Source organism: Nerophis ophidion, linkage group LG14 (genome assembly GCF_033978795.1).
Source record: "Nerophis ophidion isolate RoL-2023_Sa linkage group LG14, RoL_Noph_v1.0, whole genome shotgun sequence".
NCBI lineage: Eukaryota > Metazoa > Chordata > Actinopteri > Syngnathiformes > Syngnathidae > Nerophis > Nerophis ophidion.
Window position 1 is genome coordinate 54718299 of NC_084624.1, and position 27121 is coordinate 54745419.

The 27121-nt window shown below is 43.3% G+C and overlaps 2 protein-coding genes across 2 annotated transcripts in view; both read right to left on the reverse strand.

The window, feature by feature from the left end:
- Positions 1-2278: 2278 nt before the first annotated feature.
- On the reverse strand, positions 2279-10641 carry LOC133568882 (peptidyl-prolyl cis-trans isomerase FKBP1A-like). The gene is made up of 4 exons (XM_061921075.1): positions 10499-10641; positions 10373-10420; positions 3014-3126; positions 2279-2907 (listed from the first exon to the last, which is right to left on the reverse strand). Exons 1-4 carry the CDS (start codon positions 10533-10535, stop codon positions 2779-2781), a joined length of 327 nt encoding a protein of 108 aa, XP_061777059.1. The 5' UTR covers positions 10536-10641; the 3' UTR covers positions 2279-2778.
- Positions 10642-14591: 3950 nt separating this feature from the next.
- Positions 14592-27121, reverse strand: part of si:ch211-106h4.4 (MAM and LDL-receptor class A domain-containing protein 1) — a 208028-nt gene continuing 195498 nt past the window's right edge. Inside the window, exons 46-52 of the mRNA XM_061921077.1 lie at positions 25842-26079; positions 16891-17050; positions 16690-16804; positions 15616-15739; positions 15335-15431; positions 15198-15273; positions 14592-15123 (exon numbers count right to left, since the gene is read on the reverse strand). Of these exons, the coding sequence (XP_061777061.1) occupies positions 15022-15123; positions 15198-15273; positions 15335-15431; positions 15616-15739; positions 16690-16804; positions 16891-17050; positions 25842-26079 (912 nt within the window). The 3' untranslated portion in view covers positions 14592-15021. The remainder of the gene's footprint in view (positions 15124-15197; positions 15274-15334; positions 15432-15615; positions 15740-16689; positions 16805-16890; positions 17051-25841; positions 26080-27121) is intronic.

Genomic DNA, 27121 nt, shown 5'->3' on the forward strand with positions numbered 1-27121 from the left:
GTTCATCAGTCAACTCGATGTTCATTTTCAATCAAGATAAAACAAATTGTATCAAAATCAAATTACAGGATGTTATTTATGTAGTTTGATCATTTTCCTCAATGTACATAGATACAAATTGCTATTGCGACATCCAATGAGGACAAGTCTCGATGAGGTGGCGACTTGTCCAGGATGTACCCCGCCTTCCGCATGATTGTAGCTGAGATAGGCGCCAGCGCCCCCGCGACCCCCAAAGGGAAATAAGCGGTAGAAAATGGATGGATGGACATCCAGTGGACACATTTAGAACAACAGTTTCATTCATTAAAACATTTCAGGTTAATTTTCATACTTGGCAAACTCTTCCCACGGGCCAGATGAAGTGAATTTTATTTATATAGCGCTTTTCTCAAGTGACTCAAAGCGCTTTACATAGTGACACCCAATATCTAAGTTACATTTAAACCAGTGTGGGTGGCACTGGGAGCAGGTGGGTAAAGTGTCTTGCACAAGGACACAACAGCAGTAACTACAACCAAACAATTAAACAAGGCGACACGGTAAAGAATCTGGGTGTTATCTTCCACCCAACTCTCTCCTTTGAGGCACACATTAAAAGCGTTACTAAAACGGCCTTCTTTCATCGCCGTAATATCGCTAAAATTCGCTCCATTCTGTCCACTAAAGACGCTGAGATCATTATCCATGCGTTTGTTACGTCTCGCCTCGATTACTGTAACGTATTATTTTGGGGTCTCCCCATGTCTAGCATTAAAAGATTACAGTTGGTACAAAATGCGGCTGCTAGACTTTTGACAAGAACAAGAAAGTTTGATCACATTACGCCTGTACTGTATATACCTTTATATACATATATACATACATATATACCTATACTGTATATACCTTTATATACATATATACATACATATATACCTATACTGTATATACCTTTATATACATATATACATACATATATACCTATACTGTATATACCTTTATATACATATATACATACATATATACCTATACTGTATATACCTTTATATACATATATACATACATATATACCTATACTGTATATACCTTTATATACATATATACATACATATATACCTATACTGTATATACCTTTATATACATATATACATACATATATACATACATATATACCTATACTGTATATACCTTTATATACATATATACATACATATATACCTGTACTGGCTCACCTGCACTGGCTTCCTGTGCACTTAAAATGTGACTTTAAGGTTTTACTACTTACGTATAAAATACTACACGGTCTAGCTCCATCCTATCTTGCCGATTGTATTGTACCATATGTCCCGGCAAGAAATCTGCCTTCAAAGGACTCCGGCTTATTAGTGATTCCCAAAGCCCAAAAAAAGTCTGCGGGCTATAGAGCGTTTTCCGTTCGGGCTCCAGTACTCTGGAATGCCCTCCCGGTAACAGTTCGAGATTCCACTTCAGTAGAAGCATTTAAGTCTCACCTTAAAACTCATTTGTATACTCTAGCCTTTAGATAGACTCCCTTTTTAGACCAGTTGATCTGCCGTTTTTTTTCTTTTTCTCCCATGTCCCACTCTCCCTTGTGGAGGGGGTCCGGTCCGATCCGGTGGCCATGTACTGCTTGCCTGTGTATCGGCTGGGGACATCGCTGCGCTGCTGATCCGCCTCCGCTTGGGATGGTTTCCTGCTGGCTCCGCTGTGAACGGGACTCTCGCTGCTGTGTTGGATCCGCTTTGGACTGGACTCTTGCGACTGTGTTGGATCCATTATGGATTGAACTTTCACAGTATCATGTTAGACCCGCTCGACATCCATTGCTTTCCTCCTCTCCAAGGTTCTCATAGTCATTATTGTCACCGACGTCCCACTGGGTGTGAGTTTTCCTTGCCCTTATGTGAGCCTACCGAGGATGTGGTAGTGGTTTGTGCAGCCCTTTGAGACACTAGTGATTTAGGGCTATATAAGTAAACATTGATTGATTGATTGATTGAACTAGGATGGCACAAGCGGGAATCGAACTTGCAACCCTCAAGTTGCTGGCACGGCCACTCTACCAACCGAGCTATGCCACCCCACAGATAGAAAACCTGTTGCCGGGCCTAATCTAGCGCTCTGGCCGTACGTTTGACACCCCTGGTTACATTAACTTTGACCCCAATTTTGGCTTTTGAGATCCAAGTTTGTTCCTCATGTACAAACAACAGGCTAGCTAACAACAATTGCATGATTAATTTTTAAATGTATTAACGACAATGAGAGTCATAGAAAAGTGGTGTACTCATTTTTAATGCAAGAACACAACTGAGGCGACTTCCAATAGTTTGCCAACAGGAAATATAAGATAGCGAAGCACAATGACGTGATTACAAGGACACTTGAGTTCCTAGTACTACACAACAAACGCTGAATAAGTCTGATGAAGTGACATGTTTCTTTTGAGAAATATGCTAAAGATGTCATAAGAATGCATCAAACACGCGGCGATAATCGCTAATTAAAAATGGTGCGCAAACTGCTAATTTACAGTGCATCAAGAGCATGCTGCTGAGTGTCGAGTCAAACATTTACCGGACAAATTTAAAAAAATCATCCACTACGTTATTAATCGAAATAAATTGGACGGGCGGTGTTGGATTAAAAAGGAGAGGGGAGGGAATCTCAGATGGCTGATTATGTAAACACCCCTGAAAACATCATTTGTGAAAGGAGGTCGGAATGAGAGGCTGTGATGAACTACAAAAAAAAAAAACCCCGCACAAAAACAAGTCAAAGAACTTCAAGGAGTTCCACTTCGAAGATGAGAGTGGCGTTGGCAGGGATGACGGAAGGAAAGCCTTGGCTGCCGTATGCGTAATCCGGCGTGCAGGTCAAGCGGGCCTTCTGGCCGACGCTCATCTATGACAAACATAAACGTACACATTACCGTGGGGAGGGATCCATATGCCTTGATGTCGATGGGACAATCTGTATCATCCGGTTAGATGGGAAGTCTTCCCTTTACCTGAGCGACCCCTTCGTCCCAGCCGCGAATGACGTCACCACAGCCCAGCTTGAACTTAAAGGGCTTCCCTCGGTCCCTGGAGGAGTCAAACTTCTTGCCGGATGTCAGCGTTCCTATTGCCCAAAAAAACTCATCAAAATGCTTGTAGCGGTTCGGTGCTACCTGAGCTACCTGCTCAGTGGCCTAGTTGTTAGTGTCCGCCCTGAGATTGATAGGTTGTGAGTTCAAACCCCGGCCGAGTCATACCAAAGACTATAAAAACTGGGAGCCATTACCTCCCTGCTTGTTAAGTCACGAGCTCGGCCACCGCTGCTGCTCACTGCTTCCCTCACCTCGCAGTGGATAATAAGTCAAATGCAGAGGGTAATTTCACCACACCTACGGTGTGTGTGACAATCAGTGGTACTTGAACTTTTTTTAAATGACCTGTTTTAAGGTCGTAATTGAAGCTGGGATACATAAGCAGGATCAATGACTTCCTGGCGGACCGAAGACAGCACATGCGACTGGGGAAGATTGTCTCGGACAGTCGGACCACGAACACTGGTACTCCTCAGGGTTGTGTACTTTCTCCCTGTATACAAACTGCTGCACCTCCAGTCACCAGTCGGTAAAGCTGCTAAAGTTTGCAGACGACACCACCCTCATTGGGCTCGTCTCGGCTGGTGATGAGTCCGCCTACAGGAGAGAGGTGGACCGGCTGGCGTCCTGGTGCAGCCTCAACAACCTGGAGCTGAACGCCCAGAAGACAGTGGAGATGATCATGGACTTCAGGACAGTCACAGCCCCCCCCCCCCGCCTCTATCGTGGACTCCTTCCGTTTCCTGGGCACCACCATCACCCAGGACCTCAAGCGAGAGGTGACCATCAGCTCCCTCATCAAGGAGGCACAGCAGAGGAGGTACTTCCCGCGGCAGCGGAGGAAATGCTGGTGCAGTTCTACTCGGCCACCCTCACCTTCTCCACCACCGCGTGGTTCCCCCGGCGCCACAGTCCGGGACAAGCATCGACTGCAGCGCATGGTACGTGCTGCTGAGAAGGTGATTGGCTGAAACTCCCACCCCTCCAGGACCAGGAGGCATGTGGGTGGGATCACAGCTGACTCTTCTCACCCTGGACACAAACTATTGTCCCTTCTCCCCTCAGGCAGGAGACTACGGTCCATCCAGACCCACACCTCCCGCCACCTGAACAGAGTTTACCCCTCAGCCATCAGGCACATGAAAAATAAGATCTGATAGCTCAAGCACAGCTAGGGCCGAGCGATATATCGAATATAATCGATATATTGCAGGTTATTCGAGTATACAGTGGGGCAAAAAAGTATTTAGTCAGCAAGTTCTCCCACTTCAAATGATGACAGAGGTCTGTAATTTTCATCATAGGTACACTTCAACTGTGAGAGACAGAATGTAAGAAAAAAAAAATCCCAGAATTCACATTGTAGGAATTTTAAAGAATTTATTTGTAAATGATGGTGGAAAATAAGTATTTGGTCATTCAAAGATCTCACTGATGGAAGGAGGTTTTGGCACAAAATCTCAGGATACATGGCCCCATTCATTCTTTCCTTAACACGGATCAATCGTCCTGTCCCCTTAGCAGAAAAACAGCCCTAAAGCATGATGTTTCCACCCCCCATGCTTCACAGTAGGTATGGTGTTCTTGGGAAGCAACTCAGTATTCTTCCTCCTCCAAACACAACGACTTGAGTTTATACCAAAAAGTTCTATTTTGGTTTCATCTGACCACATGACATTCTCCCAATCCACTGCTGTATCATTCATGTATCCATTTTGGTATAAACTCAACTCGTGGAGAGTGTCCACACCTTCAGGTATCTTGGAGTCCACATCTCTAACGACCTTTCCTGGACAGTCAACACCACGTCAATCATCAAGAATGCTCAGCAGCAGCTACACTACCTGAGAGTCCTCTGGAAGTGCAACCTGAAGCCTGACCTGCTGCTGACCTTCTACCGCTCGTCCATCGAGAGCCTGCTGACCTACTGTTTTGGTACGGCAGCTGCACTGTAGCCGACAGGGAGACGCTACAAAGAGTGGTCAAGACGGCTCAGAAGATCATCGGCCGCCCTCTCCCCTCTCTGATGGACATCAACACCTCCCGCTGCCTCAACAGAGCCAGTGCCATCATCAAGGACAGCACTTACCCTGGCTCTGACCTGTTCCACTTGCTGCCCTCTGGGAAGGGCTACAGGTGCATTAAAACCAAGACAAACAGGCTAAAGAGCAGCTTCTTCCCCAGGGCCATAACCACCCTGAACGGACTGCCCCATTGACCCTCATAACTGCCTTCTCTTCGGTGCAACAACCCATTCCACCAACCACCCTGTTTTTTCATGTAGATATTCATGTATATATTAATTTCACCCACTGTATAGAGCAGGGGTGCCCACACTTTTTCTGCAGGCGAGCTACTTTTCAATTGACCAAATCGAGGGGATCTACCTCATTCATATATATCATTTATATTTATTTATGAAAGAGACGTTTTTGTTAAGTTAAATGTGTTTAATGATTATAAAAGCATGTGTAACACAATGTCTTTCTTTCATGAAGACAAGAATATAAGTTGGTGTATTACCTGATTCTGATGACTTGCATTGATTGGAATCAGACAGTATACGATAACGCCCACATTTTCAAATGGAGTAGAAAAAAAAGTCCTCTTTTCTGTACAATACCACATGAAAGTGGTTGGTTTTTGGCATCTTATTTATCCAGATTTCATACACTTTACAAGAAAAACATTGGCAGCAAATTCCGTAGCTTGCTTGATTGACATTCACGGCACCCGAAGGTCTTGTGAGATGACGCTCGCTGCTGCGAGATCATTATCATGAAAAAATGGCCGAGAGGAAGGCGAGAAACACTTTTTATTTCAACAGACTCTCGCGCCGTACCTGCCGTCAAAGGCCTAAAGACCGACTGCACATTTCCTATCTTCACAATAAGAGCCCTGCTTCATGCTGCCTGCGCTAGCAAAATAAAGAGTCTCAGAAAGCGTTCCGAGCGATCGCTTGTGCACGCCAGCTTTCCGAGACTCTATTTTGTTGGCGCAGGCAGCATGAAGCAGGGCTTTTATTGTGAAGATAGGAAATGTGCAATCGGTCTTTAGGCTTTTGAAGGCAGGTACGGCACGAGAGTCTGTTGAAATAAAAAGTTGTTCTCGCCTTCCTCTCGGTCATTTTATCTTACTAATGACCTCGCAGCAACCAGCGTTATCTCACAAGACCCCCACGGCTGCCGTGAATGTCAATCAAGTGACATCTTGGTGAAGATTGATTATCGCTAATTTTTAGGTCTATTTTTTTAAAAGCCTGGCTGGCGATCGACTGAAACACCCCGCGGTCGACCGGTAGCTCGCGAGTGACGTAATGGGCACCCCTGGTATAGAGTGTACATTTGTAAAAAAAAACACTTCTATATTTTTTATCACTTCTATACTTTTTATATTTTTACACATTGTTTTCTTGCATGCACACATTGCACTGTATGGAATGGCCTCAATCTCGTTACCCTGCATAATGACAATAAAGCTGATTCTGATATCGTGACATGGCCTATAAAAATATCAATAAAGGCCTACTGAAAGCCACTACTACCCACCACACAGTCTGATAGTTTATATATCAATGATGAAATATTAACATTGCAACACATGCCAATACGGCCTTTTTAGTTTACTAAATTGCAATTTTAAATCTCCCGGGACTTTTTTCCTGAAAACGTCGCGTAATGATGACGTGTACGCGTGACGTCACGGGCTGTTATGAATATGAGCGCTGCACACACACACAGCTAAAAGTCGTCTGCTTTAACTGCATAATTACACAGTATTTTGGAGATCTGTGTTGCTGAATCTTTTGCAATTTGTTCAGTTAATAATGGAGAAGTCAAAGTAGAACGATGGAGTTGGGAAGCTTCAGCCACACAAACACACGGTGATTCCTTGTTTAAAATTCACGGAGATGAAGCTTTCCTATGAATCACAGCGAACATGGATCCCAAACGAATGTCAACCAGCAGGTTACGGTGAGAAAATTGTGGTTAAAAAGTCGCCACTTACCGGATATCAGCTGAGTTTGTGCCTCCCGTACAGCTGCCGTCGACTTCTCTGAGACACTGCGCGTCAACACCCGGCCGTGGACGTACACTTCCGACTATCAGGTACTATTAAACTCACTAAAACACTAGCAACACAATAGAAAGATAAGGTATTTCCCAGAATTATCGCAGTAAAATGACTCTAAAAACATACGAATAAGTCTCAATGCAACGGGATTGCAATCTAGTCCGTCGCTATCAATATCCTCAAACACGAATCTTTCATCCTCGCTCAAATTAATGGGGAAATTGTCGTTTTCTCGGTCCGAATAGCACTTTTTGTTGGAGGCTCCCATTAAAATCAATTTGAATATATGAGGAGCCATCAACATGTGACGTCATCGTCTGCGACTTCCGGTAGAGGCAGGGCTTTTCTCCAGTTGCGAACTTTATCGTGGATGTTCTCTACTAAACCCTTTCAGCAAAAATATGGCAATATCGCGAAATGATCAAGTATGACACATAGAATGGAGCTGCTATCCCCGTTTAAATAAGGAAATATCATTTCAGTAGGCATTTAATAAAATGAGCTGTGACTCACAGCTCATTTTTAATACCAATGACCTATTCTCTGTTATATTTCGCAAGACTGTACCACCAAAAATGGCTACTTTGCGAAGCCGTTTTCAAACTGTTGTAAGCATTTCACCAATCTCGTGCACTTTGCAACTTATACGTCATTTCCATTGTGCGCAAGCAATTTGCATATCGCCAGACGAGATTTTGTGGATGGTTTAGTCCAGTGGTTCTCAAATGGGGGTACGCGTACCCCTGGGGATACTTGAAGGTATGCCAAGGGGTACGCGAGATTTATTTTTAATATTCTAAAAATATCAACAATTCAAAAATCCTTAATAAATATATTTATTGAATAATACTTCAACAAAACCTGAAGGTAAGTTCAAAAACTGTGAAAAGAAATGCAACAATGCAATATTCAGTGTTGACAGTTTTTTGTGGACATGTTCCATAAATGTTGATGTTTAAGATGTATTTTTTGTGAGAAAAAATGTTTAGAATTAAGTTCATGAATCCAGATGGATGTCTAATACAATCCACAAAGAGGGCACTTTAAGTTGTGTTGAAATCTTTACTTATCATTAAATCACTTGTTTATTTTTCAACAAGTTTTTAGTTTTTTTTTTTCCAAATAGTTTAAGAAAGACCACTACAAATGAGCAATATTTTGCACTGTTATACAATTTAATAAATCAGAAAATGATGACATAGTGCTGTAGTTTACTTCTTTATCTCTTTTTTTCAACCCAAAAATGCTTGAGTTAAAAAAATGTTCACAGGGGGTACATCACTGAAAAAAGTTTGAGAACCACTGGTTTAGTCGGTAACCCTACATTATTATATTTTATAAATAGTAAACCAAGTTGTGGTAGTAGTTTAGTCGTGGATGTACACTGGTTAGGGTTGGACTGATTTGAGGGCAATACTTGGTTGTATTGTCCCGACTACAAATGAATAGATTTACAATAAATAAATAAATAAATGGGTTGTACTTGTATAGCGCTTTTCTACCTTCAAGGTACTCAAAGCGCTTTGACACTACTTCCACATTTACCCATTCACACACTGATGGAGGGAGCTGCCATGCAAGGCGCCAACCAGCGCCCATCAGGAGCAAGGGTGAAGTGTCTTGCTCAGGACACAACGGACGTGACGAGGTTGGTACTAGGTGGGATCTGAACCAGGGACCCTCGGGTTGCGCACAGCAACTCTCCCACTGCGCCACGTCGCACAATAGTATTTAATAAATTATTTTGACACCAAAAACATGTATTTGCGCCCATTGATTTGCAAAATGTGCACCACACATTATTCTTCTTCGATTACGCTTGCACCTCTTGGTACCCCAGCACCTCCAAAACCCTCAAATCTAGACTCCAAACATCCCAGAATAAGCTAATCCGGTTACTTTTAGACCTCCACCCCAGATCACACCTCAATCCAACCCACTTCTCCAAAGTGGGCTGGCTCAGGGTGGAGGACAGAGTAAAACAACTTGCACTGAGCCTAGTCTATAAAATCCGCTACACCTCCTTGATACCGAAGTACATGTCAAACTACTTCCTTAACGTAAATGACCGCCATAACCACAACACCAGGGGGAGCTCCACAAACCACGTTAAACCCAGATTCCGATCTAACAAAGGTCTTAACTCATTCTCTTTCTATGCCACATCAATGTGGAATGCACTCCCAACAGGTATAAAAGTAAGTGCATCTCTGTATTCCTTCAAAAGCGCTCTAAAACAACACCTCCAGGCAACTTCAACACTTTACTAATACCCTCCTCCATTCACATCCCATCTCCCCGGATTATAAACAACTCAAATGTACTTCTAATGTATATACTTGTTCTTATGCTATGTGAACTCACTATGTTCTCTGCTGGCTGTACATATCCTACTAAATAAGACCTACACTCTTTCAATGTCCACATTTCTCTGTTGATGCAATTGTTGATGACTGAAGTTCTGATATCAACCAAAGCTCCTCATCCCAACCCCCGGATTGTAAATAATGTAAATAATTCAATGTATATACTATGATGATTAACTTGTGTGATGACTGAATTATGTTGATAGTATATATTTGTACCATGAATTGATTAACGTGGAGCCCGACTTAAACAAGTTGAAAAACTTATTCGGGTGTTACCATTTAGTGGTCAATTGTACGGAATATGTATTGTACTGTGCAATCTACTAATAAAAGTATCAATCAAAATATATAGCTGGAAGCAATTTGCAAAAAAATTGCGCATTATACACATTTGCGAAATGCAGTTGCGCATATTGCAAATTGCTCACATTGGTATTGAACCTACAACAAAACGATGGCTCTAAAACCCATTCTGATTCTGAACTAGCGTCGAGCTAACGTTAGCCCCGGTGTGTAGGCGGCGGTTACGCCTCCACATCCGACATACATTAATGTGCTTTTCGGATGCATTTTCCCGTGAAAAAGCACGTTTTTGTACGCCTTTATTCATATAAATGCCTTAAATTAAACCTCGCTAGCTCGCGCTCCCAGCGAAACGGGAAGAGTAATGGCTTTTCCCCAGTAACCGCACAAACTGTTTTTATAAGACAATATAACCGCACAAACTGTTTTTATAAGACTATTTAACCGCACAAACTGTTTTTTAAAAGACAATATAAGGTGAGGTTTGGTTAAAAGAAGATGGCCATTTGAAGAAGTAGGAGTGTTGGCTCACCGACGTAATGGACGCTGACCTGCTGGCCTTTAGTCCCGAACGTCTTCCCTACAAGGTCGGGGGAGGGAAGCATTAAACAGGGTTTGATATAATTAGACAAGAAGATGCATGTTTGTCAAGTATTACCGTCGCCAGGAGTGATGGTTTCTACGGTGACACCCATTGTTCGCTAGGTGAGGATGAGGCCCTCTCACGCGTTCACCGGGGCGGTGGCCGTCTGAGGCACATCCGCTATGCTTCTTCTCCTGCCTTACGACCGCCATCTTGAGGGCGCATTACCGCCATCTTCTGCTCCGGGTGGCGCATTACCGCCATCTTCTGCTCTTTTGTTTTGGGTCGTCTTCTTTTTTCTTTTTTTGTGTGTGTCGTTTTGTTGTTTTGTGTTGTTTTGTTTTGTGTCCTTTTGTTTCGTGTCCTTTTGTTTTGTTTTGTGTGATTTTTTGTGCCATTTTGTTTTCTTTTGTGTCTTTTGTTTTGGGTCGTTTTGTTTTGAGTAATTTTGTGTTGTTTTGTTTTGTGTCGTTTTGTGTCATTTAGTTTTGTTTTGTGTCATTTTGTTTTGTTTTGTGTCGTTTTATTTTGTGACCTTTTGTTTTATTTTTTGTGGGTTTTTTGTGTCGTTTTGTTTTATTTTGTGTCATTTTGTTTTATTTTGTGTTGTTTTATTTTGTGTCATTTAGTTTTGTTTTGTTTAGTTTTGTTTCGTATGGTTTTGTTTTGTTTTGTGTCATTTTGTTTTGTGTCGTTTTGTTTTGTGTCGTTTTATTTTGTGACCTTTTGTTTTGTTTGGTGTCGTTTTGTTTTATTTTGTGTTGTTTTGTTTTATTTTGTGTCATATTGTTTTGTGTCGTCTTGTGTCATTTTGTTTTGTGTGGTTTTGTCTTGTTTTGTGTGGTTTTGTGTCTTTTTGTTTTGTTTTGTGTCGTTTTGTGTCTTTTTGTTTTGTTTTGTGTCTTTTTGTTTTGTTTTGTGTCGTTTTGTTTTGTCTCGTTTTGTTTTGTGTAGTTTTATGTCCTTTTGTTTTGTGTCGTTTTGTTTTGTGTCGTTTTGTGTCATTTTGTTTTGTGTCGTTTTGTTTTGTGTCATTTTGTTTTGTGTCGTTTTGTTTTGTATGGTTTTGTTTTGTGTCCTTTTGTTTAGTTTTGTGTCGTTTTGTGTTGTTTTGTGTCATTTTGTTTTGTGTCGTTTTGTGTCATTTTGTTTTGTTTTGTGTCGTTTTGTTTTGTGTCATTTTGTTTAGTTTTGTGTCGTTTTTTGTGTGTCTTTGTGTCGTTTTGTTTTGTGTTATTTTGTTTTGTTTTGTGTCCTTTTGTGTCCTTTTGTTTTGCTTTGTGTCGTTTTTTTTTTTGTTTCGTTTTAATTGAACAATTGTACAAACAAACATATATTCAGAATGTACACAAATTCAAAGGCACTTTCATCATAACAATTTTTAACATCCACCAGGTTGAGCAAATACTGTCTAACAAAAAATATGTCAAGGAAAGAGAATACAAGCAAGTATCCATCAATCCATCCATTTCTACCGCTTATTCCGTTTGGAATGGGGGCTGCGTGAGGGGGGGGGGGGGCTGGTGCCTATCTCAGCTACAATCGGGGGGAGGCGGTGAACACCCTGGACAATTTGCCACCTCATTGCAGTACAAGCAAGTAAAAATTGAATAATAAAAGAAAAAAAATATTAAAAGAAAAATAATGGAGGCAGCACGGTAAGAGAGGGGTTAGTGCGTCTGCCTCACAATACAAAGGCCCGAGTAGTCCTGGGTTCAATCCCAGGCTCTGGATCTTTCTGTGTGGAGTTTGCATGTTCTCCCCGTGACTGCGTGGGTACTCCGGCTTCCTCCCACCTCCAAAGACATGCACCTGGGGATAGGCCCCTCCCACCTCCAAAGACATGCACCTGGGGATAGGACCCTCCCACCTCCAAAGACATGTACCTGGGGATAGGCCCCTCCCACCTCCAAAGACATGCACCTGGGGATAGGCCCCTCCCACCTCCAAAGACATGTACCTGGGGATAGGCCCCTCCCACCTCCAAAGACATGCACCTGGGGATAGGACCCTCCCACCTCCAAAGACATGTACCTGGGGATAAGCCCCTCCCACCTCCAAAGACATGCACCTGGGGATAGGCCCCTCCCACCTCCAAAGACATGTACCTGGGGATAGGCCCCTCCCACCTCCAAAGACATGCACCTGGGGATAGGCCCCTCCCACCTCCAAAGACATGTACCTGGGGATAGGCCCCTCCCACCTCCAAAGATATGCACCTGGGGATAGGCCCCTCCCACCACCAAAGACATGCACCTGGGGATAGGCCCCTCCCACCTCCAAAGATATGCACCTGGGGATAGGCCCCTCCCACCTCCAAAGATATGCACCTGGGGATAGGCCCCTCCCACCTCCAAAGATATGCACCTGGGGATAGGCCCCTCCCACCTCCAAAGACATGTACCTGGGGATAGGCCCCTCCCACCTCCAAAGATATGCACCTGGGGATAGGCCCCTCCCACCACCAAAGACATGCACCTGGGGATAGGCCCCTCCCACCTCCAAAGATATGCACCTGGGGATAGGCCCCTCCCACCTCCAAAGATATGCACCTGGGGATAGGCCCCTCCCACCTCCAAAGATATGCACCTGGGGATAGGCCCCTCCCACCTCCAAAGACATGCACCTGGGGATAGGTTGATTGGCAACACTAAACGGTCCCTAGTGTGTGAATGTGAGTGTGAATGTTGTCTGTCTATCAGTGTTGGCCCGGCGATGAGGTGGCGACTTGTCCAGGGTGTACGCCGTCTTCCGTCCGATTGTAGCTGAGATAGGCACCAGCGCCCCCCGCGACCCCAAAGGGAATAAGCGGTAGAAAATGGATGGATGGATGGATGGAAAAATAATGGTAATGGAATGAGAATCAGCACCTTGTGGTTAGAGTGTCCGCCCTGAGATCGGTTCATCGTGAGTCCAAACCCCGGCCGAGTCATACCAAAGACTATAAAACCCGTTATCTCCCTGCTTGACACTCAGCATCAAAGGTTGGAATTGGGGGTTGAATCACCAAAAATTATCCCTGGGCGTGGCCACCGCTGCTGCTCACTGCTCCCCTCACCTTCCAGGGGGGTGATCAAGGGTGATGGGTCAAATGCAGACAATAATTTCACCACACCTCGTGTGTGACAATCACACAATAGGCCTACTGAAATGAGATGTTCTTATTTAAACGGGGATAGCAGCTCCATTCTATGTGTCATACTTCATCATTTTGCGATATTGCCATATTTTTGCTGAAAGGATTTAGTAGAGAACATCGAGGATAAAGTTCGCAACCTTTGGCCGCTAATAAAAAGCTTTGCCTGTACCGGAAGTAGCAGACGATGTGTGTGTGACCTCACGGGTTGTAGGGCTCCTCACACCCTAACATTGTTTACAATCATGGCCACCAGCAGCGAGAGCGATTCGGACCGAGAAAGCGACAATTTACCCATTAATTTGAGTGAGGATGAAAGATTTGTGGATGAGGAAAGTGAGAGTGAAGGACAAAAAAAAAAAAGTATAAATAAATAAAAAATAAATGGGGCGGCATAGCTCGGTTGGTAGAGCGGCCGTGCCAGCAACTTGAGGGTTGCAGGTTCGATTCCCGCTTCTGTCATCCAAATCACTGCCGTTGTGTCCTTGGGCAAGACACTTTACCCACCTGCTCCCAGTGCCACCCACACTGGTGTAAATGTAACTTAGATATTGGGTTTCACTATGTAAAGCGCTTTGAGTCACTAGAGAAAAGCGCTATATAAAATATAATTCACTAATTCAAAAATAAATAAATAAGTGAAATAAAGTGAATTATATTTATATAGCGCTTTTTTGTCTAGTGATTCAAAGCGCTTTACATAGTGAAACCCAATATCAATTTTTTTTTACATTTAAAGCAGTGTGGGTGGCACTGGGAGCAGGTGGGTAAAGTGTCTTGCCCAAGGACACAATGGCAGTGACTAGGATGGGGGAAGCAGGATTCGAACCTGCAACCCTCAAGTTGCTGGCACGGCCGCTCTACCAACCGAGCTATGCCACCCCACAAATAAATAAAGGCGAGGGCAGTGGGAGCGATTCAGATGTTATTAGACACATTTACTAGGATATTTCTGGAAAATCCCTTATCTGCTTATTGTGTTACTAGTGTTTTAGTGAGATTATCTGGTACCTGAAAGTCGGAGGGGTGTGGTGACCTCCCACTTCCAAAGACATGCACCTGGGGGTAGGCCCCTCCCACCTCCAAAGACATGCACCTGGGGATAGGTTGATTGGCAACATTAAATTGGCCTTAGTGTGTGAATGTTGTCTGTCTATCTGTGTTGGCCCTGCGATGAGGTGGAGACTTGTCCAGGGTGTACCCCGCCTTCCGCCCGATTGTAGCTGAGATAGGCGCCAGCGGCCCCCGCGACCCCGAAAGGGAATAAGCGGTAGAAAAATGGATGGATGGATGGATAGAACTTCAGAATACAAATCGTATTAAAAAGAAAAAGAGACTTATTACACTTAAAGAATTTTAGTCCTACTTAAAAATGCACGCATTTTGTTGTATTCAGTGTTAAAACATAAATACATTTTAAAATATTTGGCTCTCTCAGGCCAAAAGGTTCCTGACCCCTGGGCTAGGCGCTCGATGAGTCAACACGTGCGTCGCTTGCATTTGTCGAAGGTTGGTACAGATTGTTGTCGAAATACATGTTGGATACGCTTCCTCGTTGTGTGCCCTTTAAAAAATAACAAACAATCGTGTTTTTTTTATAATTGTTGCTGAGATTGTCCGATCCCGCGGCTTACTTACATCTCTTCGGCAGTTAAAGAGGTCAAACCCGGCGTCCCGATCCAGAACGTTGTTACTTGCAGCGTCTGCCCGGCTTCTGAAGAAACATAACAAATGACAATCCCTGAATATAATTGCTCTACGTTCGTATCTCGTACTTGGCCCAGTGCTCCCTGTTCAGCCACAGGAGGAAGAAGACGATGACGACGCCTGCAAGGAGAGTCAGACCCACCGCCAGGCCGATGGACAACATATCTGCAGAGAGATCACAAGGTGAGCCATCTCTATTTTCAGGAAAATGAATTGATTGATTGATTGATACTTTTATTAGTAGATTGCACAGTACAGTACATATTCCGTACAATTGACCACTAAATGGTAACACCCCAATAAGTTTTTCAACTTGTTTAATCACTTCATGGTAGAAAGTGTGCGTTACCAGTGTAATTATCAACGACAGGATCAGTGGTGGGTTCTGGATCGCAGGATCCATGAAAGATCTTGATATCATCCAGGGCAACGTCGCCGCCAGCCTCCTCCCCCCTGTGATATGCGAACGCAAACTGGGGAAAGTTTTAGGAGTGAGTTAGAACGATTGATATCTATCTAAAGCAGGGGTAGGGAACCTATGGCTCTAGAGCCAGATGTGGCTCTTTTGATGACTGCATCTGGCTCTCAGATAAATCTTAGCTGACATTGCTTAACGCGATAATTATGAATAATTTCGCTTGCTAAAAATAACGTGGGAAATATAAAACATTCTCATGTATTTATATCCATCCATCCTGTTCAAGAAGTCGCATTAATGGTAAGAAGTATTTTATGTCACGATGGGGGGGGTTACAGCTTGCTCCCAGGAAGGCAGACGGACTACTCAGGACATGGCATTTAGGTAAAAACATGATTTAATTTTAACTAAAAAAATATACAAACAAAAATCGCTCACAGCGTAGGCACAACTCGGGCTAAAGAAAAAAGCTAACGGATAAACAGACTATGAACATAAATCAAACTTGGCATGGCATGAAGCACAAAACTATGGCAAGGCATGAAACAAGTCAGCACAGGGCGACTGACTGGCAAAGACGAGCTTAAATACTGCCTGTGATTAGTGCTCGGGAAGCAGGTGAGCGAGCATTTTGTCCACCCGAGACAGGTGGACAAAATGAGTAACCAAGGAAACCAGACAAGGGAATGGAAAAAAAAACAGGAACTTAAAGAGTCCAAAAGACAAACAGCACATGGCCAAACAAAAACATGATCAACATACATTACCTTTTATTTATTATTGGTTAGCTTCAGAATAACAATGTTATTAAAAAGAATAAGAGACTTATTATACTCTAAAATGTTGGTCTTACTTAAAAATGCACGCATTTAGTTGTATTCAGTGTTAAAAAATATGATATGGCTCTCACGGAAATACATTTTGAAATATTTGGCTTTCATGGCTCTCTCAGCCAAAAAGGTTCCCGACCCCTGATCTAAATCGAATATGTAAATATCTCATTACCCAGAATGCCTCGTCAGCCTCAACAAACAGATTGGCCTTCAGCCACTTGTCTCCCTTGTTTCCAAACTCGACCCACGTCTGAACGCCCGCCTCGTTGCCGCTGGCGTGTGTTTTCCTACACGACAAAACAAGTCATGGGAATTCATTTGGGGGGGAAAAAAAAAAAAAAACGACAACAGCGGCGCCTGAAAGATGGCTGACCTGTCGTTTACGTAAACTCGCAGGGTACCGACATGAGGGCCAAACATGTGGTACCAGAATTCAAGACAGTGGCCCCTAGTGGCCGGTTGGAGCACTTCGCCGATAAGGAAGGAGGCGTCGCCCCGTTGACCCACTGAGCTGTCCACGTAGAGGTAGGAACCTGAGGGAAGATGAGTCAAATAATCAAGTTGTATTGTTGTTCCAACAGGATTGTGATTCATAAGAAGAAGAAGAATAATACAAATAAATACAAACCCCGTTTCCATATGAGTTGGTAAATTGTGTTAGATGTAAATATAAACAGAAAACAATGATTTGCAAATCCTTTTCAAGCCATATTCAGTTGAATATGCTACAAAACAACATATTTCATGTTCAAACTGATAAACATTATTATTGTTTTGCAAATAATCATTAACTTTAGAATTTGATGCCAGCAACACGTGACAAAGAAGTTGGGAAAGGTGGTAATAAATACTGATATAGTTGAGTAATGCTCATCAAACACTTATTTGGAAAATCCCACAGGTGTGCAGGCTAATTGGGAACAGGTGGGTGCCATGATTGGCTATAAAAGCAGCTTCCATGAAATGCTAAGTAATTCACAAACAAGAATGGGGTGAGGGTCACCACTTTGTAAGCAAATTGTCCAACAGTTTTAGAACAACATTTCTCAACGAGCTATTGCAAGGAATTTAGGGATTTTACCATCTATGGTCCGTAAAATCACCAAAAGGTTCAGAGAATCTGGAGAAATCACTGCACAAAGGGGATGATATTACGGACCTTCCATCCCTCAGGCGGTACTACATCAAAAACCGACATCAGTGTGTAAAGGATATCACCACATGGGCACAGGAACACTTCATAAAACCACTGTCAGTAACTACAGTTGGTCGCTACATCTGTAAGTGCAAGTTAAAACTCTACTATACAAAGCCAAAGCCATTTATCAACAACACACAGGAACGCCTCCGGTTTCTCTGGGCCCGAGATCATCTAAGATGGACTGATGCAAAGTGTTCTGTGGTCTGACGAATCCACATTTCAAATCATATTTGGAAACTGTGGACGTGGTGTCCTCCGGAACGAAGAGGAAAATAACCATCCGGATTGTTATAGGCGCAAAGTTCAAAAGCCAGCATCTGTGATGGTATGGGGGTGTATTAGTGCCCAAGGCATGGGTAACTTACACATGTGTGATGGTATGGGGGTGTATTAGTGCCCAAGGCATGGGTAACTTACACATCTGTCAAGGCACCATTAATGCCGAATGGTCCATACAGGTTTTGGAGCAACATATGTTGTCATCCAAGCAACGTTAACATGGACGCCCCTGCTTATTTCAGCAAAACAATGCCAAGACACGTGTTACAACAGCGTGGTTTCGTAGTAAAAGAGTGCGGGTACTTTCCTGGCCCGCCTGCAGTCCAGACATGTCTCCCATCGAAAGTGTGGCGCATTATGAAGCGTAAAATACGACAACAAGACCCCGGACTGTTGAACAACTTAAGCTGTACATCAAGCAAGAATGGGAAAGAATTCCACTTTCAAAGCTTAAACAATTAGTTTCCTCAGTTCCCAAACATTTATTGAGTGTTGTTAAAAGAACAGGTGATGTAACACAGTGGTGAACATGCCCTTTCCCAACTACTTTGGCACATGTTGCAGCCATGAAATTTTAAGTTAATTATTATTTGCAAAAAAAAATTAAAAATATGAACTTGAACATCAAATATCTTATCTTTGTAGTGCATTCAACTGAATATGGGTTGAAAATGATTTGCAAATCATTGTATTCCGTTTATATTTACATCTAACACAATTTCCCAACACATATGGAAACTGGGTTTGTATATGGGTTATGTATGGTAAAATGGTTTATTCTTAAATATTGCTTTTCTACCTTCAAGGTACTCACTGACACTATTTCCACATTCACCCATTCACACTCTAATGGCGGGAGCTGCCATGCAAGGCCCTAAGCACCACCCATCAGGAGCGAGGGTGAAGTGTCTTGCTCAAGGACACAACGGACGTGACGAGGTTGGTGGAAGGTGGGGATCGAACAAGGAACCCTAAGGGTGCAGGCACGTCCACTCCCCTCAAAGCGCCACGCCACCCCCAATAATAACAACATGTTTATGAGCAGGGTTGTCTCGATACCAATATTTTGGCACCGGTACCAAAATGTATGTCAATACTTTTAAAAACAAAGGAGACCACAACAAGTGTCATTATTGGCTTCATTGGTCTGTGGTAGAGATGCGCGGATAGGCAATTATGTCATCCGCATCCGCATCACCAAAGTCGTCATCCACCCGCCGTCCACCCGAACCAACATTTTATCAGACCCGTACCCGCCCGCCAGCCGCCCCCTGAAATTCATCAGAGGTTGTCCGCCTTTACCGCTCACAGAGTTATTTAAACCTGTTTCACAGAGTAATGATGACAATTGGAGCCGCCAACGTTCCCGCAGCTATCCAATAGCGTTCATCCTGATTACAAGAATATGGGCGTGCTGTGAGGCTATTGCCTTAGACACCTTCAACAACATGTACGAACCGATTGTTAGTCCGGCAACATGTTGTGTGCAGGCTCCGCAATCACACGTATGAGATTGAAAGGCATACTGAGTGACACAGAGTACACTGATGGTTGTGATATAAACAACTTTAACACTTACTATTATGCGCCACGCTGTGAAGCCACACCCAACAAGATTGACAAACACATTTCGGGAGAACATCCTCACAGTAACACAACATAAACGCAACACAACAAATACCCATAATCCTTTGTATCCGTGACGCACCCTGAATAAATTTTACACCCCCACGCCCCCAAGCCCGCCCACCTTACCAACGCACGGGGGGGGGGGGGGGGGGGCGGGGTTTGCTGCTAGCGGAGTGTATAAAATAGTCAGGAAGTGTCATGAATACAAAGGATTATGAGTATTTGTTGTGTTGCGTTTATGTTGTGTTACTGTGAGGATGTTCTCCCGAAATGTGTTTGTCGTTCTTAATTGGTGTGGCTTCACAGCGTGGCGCATATTACTAAGAGTGTTACAATTGTTTCTATCACAACCATTAGTGTACTCTGTGTCACCCAGTATGCCTTGCAGTCGTGTGCGTGGGTCTGTGGAAGTCACACACAACATGATGCTGGACTGACAAGCAGATAGTACATGTTGTAGTAGGCGACAAAGCCAGTGGCTTCATAGCACGCACTAATACTTATTAACTGGATGACTACCGGCAGCCATTCAGGAGAATATTAGCGTCTCCTATTGTCTTCTTCGCTTTATGACACGGGTCTTAAATGGCTCTTTGAATGGCAAAGGGTACCGATCACAGAACCATGCATATCAAATATTTCCGGATGGTTCAACCACCACCCGCCCGAATCTAATTAAAATCTATGTTTTCGTCATGTCAACCGCCCGACCCGCAGTTTATCCGCGGACTCCGCAGATGAGACCGAAAACCGTGCATCTGTAGTCTGTGGTTTCAGAAAAATCCATCCATCCATCTTAGGGCAGCAGCTTAAAGGGGAACATTATCACCAAACCTATGTAACTGTCAATATATACCTTAATGTTGCAGAAATAAGACCATATATCTTTTAACCGATTTCTGAACTCTAAATGGGTGAATTTTGGTGAATTAAACGCCTTTCTGTTTATCGCTCTCGTCAGAACGTGACGTCACCTAGGTAATAAAGCCGCCATTTTCTTAAACACATTACAAACACCACGTCTCAGCTCTGTCATTTTCTGTTTTTTCAACTATTTTCTGGAACCTTGGAGACATCATGCCTGGTGGGTGTGTTGTCGGAGGGTGTAACAACACTAACAGGGAGGGATTCAAGTTGCACCACTGGCCCAAAGATGCCAAAGTGGCAAGAAATTGGACAAAATTTGTTCAAAATACGAGGGTGTGGGGAAAGCCGACGAAATGGTCAGTCGTTTTTTCCGCGCACTTTACCGACGAAAGCTATGCTACTACAGAGATGGCAAGATTGTGTGGATATCCTGCGACACTCAAAGCAGATGCATTTCCAACGATAAAGTCAAAGAAATCTGCCGCCAGACCCCCATTGAATGTGCCAGAGTGTCTGCACATTTGACCGGCGATGCTAAGACAGACATGGCACAGAGATGTATGGATAACCTGCAGATGCATTTGCAACGATGAAGTCAACTAAATCCCAAAGGTGAGTTTTGTTGATGTTGTTGACTTATGTGCAAATCAGACATATTTGGTCGCGGCATGACTGCCAGCTAATCGGTGCTAACATTCAATTTAGGCTAGCTGTATGTACATTTGAAACTATATTTACATCCAGCGTTTCCCTCCAACCACATTTAATGCCAAACAAACACTTACCAATCGATGGATTTAGGTTTATCCAGTGTCACAAGATGCGAAACTTCCGATCGTTGGTCTGCACATTTTACCGGCGATGCTAAGGCAAACATGGCCGAATAGCGTCAATAGCTATTCGCTCAATAGCTTCAGTTTCTTCTTCAATTTGGTATGATAGATATATTAAAAAAGTGTATTTCTGTCTGTCATCCTGTCGTACATTTTTTTTCCTCTTACGGAAGGTTTTTTGAAGAGAATAAAAGATGAAAAAAAACACTAAATCGAACGGTTTAAAAGAGGAGAAAACACGAAAAAAATTAAAATTTAATCTTAAAACATAGTTTATCTTCAATTTGGACTTTTAAAATTCAAAATTCAACCGAAAAAATGAAGAGAAGAACTAGCTAATTCGAATCTTTTTGAAAAGATTTAAAAAATAATTTATGGGACATCATTAGTAAATTTTACTGATTAAGATTAATTTTAGAATTTTGATGACATGTTTTAAATAGGTTAAAATCCAATCTGCACTTTGTTAGAATATATAACAAATTGAACCAAGCTATATTTCTAACAAAGACAAATCATTATTTCTTCTAGATTTTCCAGAACAAAATTTTTAAAAGAAATTCAAAAGACTTTGAAATAAGATTTAAATTTGATTCTACAGATTTTCTATATTTGCAAACATATTTTTATTTTGAATTTTAATCATAATAAGTTTGAAGAAATATTTCACAAATATTCTTTGTCGAAAAAACAGAAGCTAAAATGAAGAATTCAATTAAAATGTATTTTATTATTCTTTACAATACAAAAAAATGAACTTACTTGAACATTGATTTAAATTGTCAGGAAAAAAGAGGAAGGAATTTAAAAGGTAAAAAGGTATATGTGTTTAAAAATCCTAAAATCATTTTTAAGGTTGTATTTTTTTCTCTAAAATTGTCTTTCTGAAAGTTATAAGAAGCAAAGTAAAAAAAAAAATAATTTATTTAAACAAGTGAAGACCAAGTCTTTAAAATATTTTCTTGGATTTTGAAATTCTATTTGAGTTTTGTCTCTCTTAGAATTAAAAATGTCGAGCAAAGCGAGACCAGCTTGCTAGTAAATAAATACAATTTAAAAAATAGAGGCAGCTCACTGGTAAGTGCTGCTATTTGAGCTATTTTTAGAACAGGCCAGCGGGCGACTCATCTGGTCCTTACGGGCGACCTGGTGCCCGCGGGCACCACTTTGGTGACCCCTGGGTTAGAGTGTCCGCCCTGACATGGGTAGGTTGTGAGTTCAAACCCCGGCCGAGTCATAGCAAAGACTACACAAATGGGAGCCATTACCTCCCTGCTTGGTACTCTGCAGCAAGGGTTGGAATTGGGGGTTAAAGCACCAAAAATGATTTCCGGGCGCGACCTCCCACTGCTCCCCTCACCTCCCAGGTGGTGGAACAAGGGGGTGGGTTCAAGTCTGGGGGTTCTAAGCGTTTAACTTTATCTAATATATTGTTGTATGTGATATATGACTTCTATTACTTTGGTGTTTGTGGAATATGACATTTGTTGCATTGTTTGTTGTAAGTGATGTATGACATCTGTTGTGTTCGGGCAAGCTCAGAGTTAATGTATTTGTCGTAAAGGTCCAGGGGGTCAACAAGGGGATGGGTCAAATGCGGAGGACTCTAATTTCACCACACGCAGTGTGTGTGTGTGTGTGTGTGTGTGTGACAATCATTAGAAATTTAACTGTAAGGCCTACTGAAATGAGATGTTCTTATTTAAACGTGGATAGCAGCTCCATTCTATGTGTCATACTTCATCATTTCGCGATATTGCCATATTTTTGCTGAAAAGGATTTAGTAGAGAACATCCACGATAAAGTTCGCAACTTTTGGTCGCTAATAAAAAAGCCTTGCCTGTACCGGAAGTAGCAGACGATGTGCGCGTGAGGTCACAGGTTGTGGAGCTCCTCACATCTGAACATTGTTTACAATCATGGCCACCAGCAGTAAGAGCTATTCGGACCAAGAAAGCAACAATTTCCCCATTAATTTGAGCGAGGATGAAAGATTTGTGGATGAGGAAAGTTAGAGTGAGGCACTAAAAAAAAATCCATCCATCCATCCATTTTCTACCGCTTTTTCCCTTTCGGGGTCGCGGGGGGCGCTGGCGCCTATCTCAGCTACAATCGGGCGGAAGGCGGGGTACGCCCTGGACAAGTCGCCACCTCATCGCAGGGCCAACACAGAAAGACAGACAACATTCACACTCACATTCACACACCAGGGACCATTTAGTGTTGCCAATTAACCTATCCCCAGGTGCATGTCTTTGGAAGTGGGAGGAAGCCGGAGTACCCGGAGGGAACCCACGCAGTCACGGGGAGAACATGCAAACTCCACACAGAAAGATCCTCAGCCTGGATTTTGAACCCAGGACTGCAGGACCTTCGTATTGTGAGGCAGACGCACTAACCCCTCTGCCACCGTGAAGCCCTAAAAAAAAAAAAATAAAAAATAAAAAGTGACAGCTCCGAGCGTCGGCAGTGGGTGCGTTTCAGAAGTAATTAGACACATTTACTTGTATAATTCTGGAAAATCCCTGATCTACTTATTGTGTTAATAGTATTTTAGTGAGGTTAGACAGACATTCCTGAAAGTCGGATGGCTGCGGTGAACGCCGGTGTCTCTGAGAGAAGCCAATGGAGGAGCCAAGATCACAGCTGCCTTTTGGACAGCTGCTGCAGGAGGACGCATAATCCACTGATGTCTCCGGTAAGAGCCGACTTAATATCACAATTTTCCCCATCCAAAAACTTGCTGGTTGACGTAGAGCAATGGTTCCCAAACTTTTGCAGGCTGGCGCCCCCTTGGCTCCCCATGCACACACACACACACACACACACACACACACACACACACACACACACAGGTACAAAGTCATATACATTGGTAACAATATATATGAGTGAATGCCCCACCCTAACCAGCTCAACTCAACACAACACGGCGCATTCTGGCGAGTCCCCAATTTCATGTTGACTTGAACTCAAGATGATGTTGACCGCCAGAATGCGGTTTTTATTATAAGATAAAATTCTGAACATTACAAGCTTGAAATTACAAACCTGAGCTTTTGCTTTTGTAGTCTATGCTGTTGGATCTGACTGGGCCAGAGCGGCGTGTGGTAAGCGGACCCTGATGCGTCGTCCACTGACTCGTCCTGCTGCACGTGTTGTGTACAAACCGTCAAACAAACGTTCGAACTTCTGACTTCGACTTCGGACTGCCGCCCCCCTACCGCCCCCTTCTTCCTCACCGCCCCCCCAGATCTTTCCACCGCCCTGGGGGCGGTACCGCCCACTTTGGGAACCACTGACGTAGAGAAACATGTTCGCTTGACCGCTCTGTGTTAAAGCTTCACAACAAACAAAGAAACACAGACTGTGTTTCGCTGCTAAAGGCAGCTGCAATCCACCAACAGCATTCTTCTTTGACGTCTCCATTATTAATTGAACAAATTGCAAAAGATTCATCAACACAGATGTCCACATTTACTCTAGCCTTTAAATAGACCTCCTTTTTAGACCAGTTGATCTGCCGCTTCTTTTCTTTCTCCTATGTCCCCCCCTCCCTTGTGGAGGGGGTCCGGTCCGATGACCATGGATGAAGTACTGGCTGTCCAGAGTCGAGACCCAGGATGGACCGCTCGTCGGGACCCAGGATGGACCGCTCGCCTGTATCGGTTGGGGACATCTCTACGCTGCTGATCCGCTTGAGATGGTTTCCTGTGGACGGGACTCTCGCTGCTGTCTTGGATCCGCTTTGAACTGAACTCTCGCGGCTGTGTTGGAGCCACTATGGATTGAACTTTCACAGTATCATGTTAGACCCGCTCCACATCCATTGCTTTCGGTCCCCTAGAGGGGGGGGGTTGCCCACATCTGAGGTCCTCTCCAAGGTTTCTCATAGTCAGCATTGTCACTGGCGTCCCACTGGATGTGAATTCTCCCTGCCCACTGGGTGTGAGTTTTCCTTGCCCTTTTGTGGGTTCTTCCGAGGATGTTGTAGTCGTAATGATTTGTGCAGTCCTTTGAGACATTTGTGATTTGGGGCTATATAAATAAACATTGATTGATTGATTGATTGATACTGTGTAATTATGCAATGAAAAGAGACGACTTTTAGCCGTAAGCGGTGCTGGGCTAATATGTCCGCTACAACACGAGACGACACAAACACACGTCATCATTCGGCGATATTTTCAATAAGAAACTCCGCTGGAAATTTAAAATTGCATTTTAGTAAACTAACTTGGCCGTATTGTCATGTGTTGCAATGTTAATATTTCATCATTGATATATAAACTATCAGACTGCGTGGTCGCTAGTAGTGGCTTTCAGTAGGCCTTTAACTTGAATAAATAAGAGACACACTTTGTTGGAGACAAACACAACTCTTCAGCATTAAAGCCACAGACACACATAACATGTTTCTAGTAAAGCTTACTAAAAAAAAAACGTATAAACTGTGAAAACATCATATAAAAACTTAACAGTACACTGCTGTTGCCCCTGACAGGAAGACTAACCGTGTGGCGTGTGTGTGGTGTGATCCACGCTGGGTCCTGTGTTGGGGTTCGGGGAGGCCCCCATCCCTCGGAGCCAGTCGCCTTGGTCTATGGATCCCCTCACGTTGGTCCAGCTGCACATGTCCATCTCAAAGTCGCAGGTGCCGGGCGGGGGGCAGTTGGTGTCTATCAGGTGGACGTCATCAAAAGCCATGTCGCCCTCCAGGGTGGGACCGCTCTTCACACCTTCCACCACCAGCTAAGACAGACGGATAGTAAGATCACTGCTCAGCTTCTTCGGATTATGCCTGCACATTTCGGTCCGGCTCTGCTATTTGCTGTCTTGCATAGCACAGGACTGCATGTGGGACTTAAAGATTCCTTCACACCTGGGGGGTTTGCTCCTTTCGTGGCATGATTAATTGATTGATTGATACTTTTATTAGTAGATTGCCGAGTTCAGTACATATTCCGTACAATTGACCACTAAATGGTAACACCCCAATAAGTTTTTCAACTTGTTTAAGTCGGGGTCCACGTTAATCAATTCATGGTACAAATATATACTATCAACATAATACTGTCATCACACAAGTTAATCATCATAGTATATACATTGAATTATTTACATTATTTACAATCCGGGGGTTGGGATGAGGAGCTTTGGTTGATATCAGAACTTCAGTCATCAACACAGAAATGGACATTGAAACAGTGTAGGTCTTACTTAGTAGGATATCTTGGCTGGGTGAGCAGGTGTCGGACACCTCAGTCACCTTGGACGTATCCTCGCTCATCCATGCGGACTGGACATTGGCCGAGAGTGGAGTCGGCTGTCTTGGTTGCTTTGTTGGGTCTGCTCCTGTCTCTGGCCATGCTCCCTCCTCCCCAGCGAACGATGGCGTGGAACACCACAGAGGCCACCACAGTGGATATGTTTCTTTTACTTTTTATTCATGTGTGTATGTAGAAGTGTCTGCTTGTATCTGCTGCTTTAATGTCTTTAATGTCCTCTGTGTTCTTTGATGTTTGATGTTTCCCTCTTACACACATGGAAGAGGGATGTGTACTATGGCTATGAGTTGTTGTTTTCCCTTGGCCTCAGTCTGGACCCTCTCTCCAGGGCCTAGGCTAAGACCGATTTTTTATTTTTTTATTTTATTTTAATCTTCTATCTTTTAATCCCCCCCCTTGTTTACCTGTATGTCATCTTTTTTGTAAGGGGCGCTGGAAGCCGGCAGACCCGTCAGCGATCCTGTTCTGTCTCCCTGTAATGTTTGTCTGATCTTGAATGGGATTGT

Coding starts and splice junctions, on each gene's coding strand:
- LOC133568882 (XM_061921075.1), bottom strand. CDS start 10,535: ATGGGTGTCACCGTAGAAACCATCACTCCTGGCGACG. Junction 10,421..10,498: donor AACCATCACTCCTGGCGACG/GTAATACTTGAC, acceptor CCGACCTTGTAG/GGAAGACGTTCGGGACTAAA. Junction 2,908..3,013: donor GGGACGAAGGGGTCGCTCAG/GTAAAGGGAAGA, acceptor TGTTTGTCATAG/ATGAGCGTCGGCCAGAAGGC.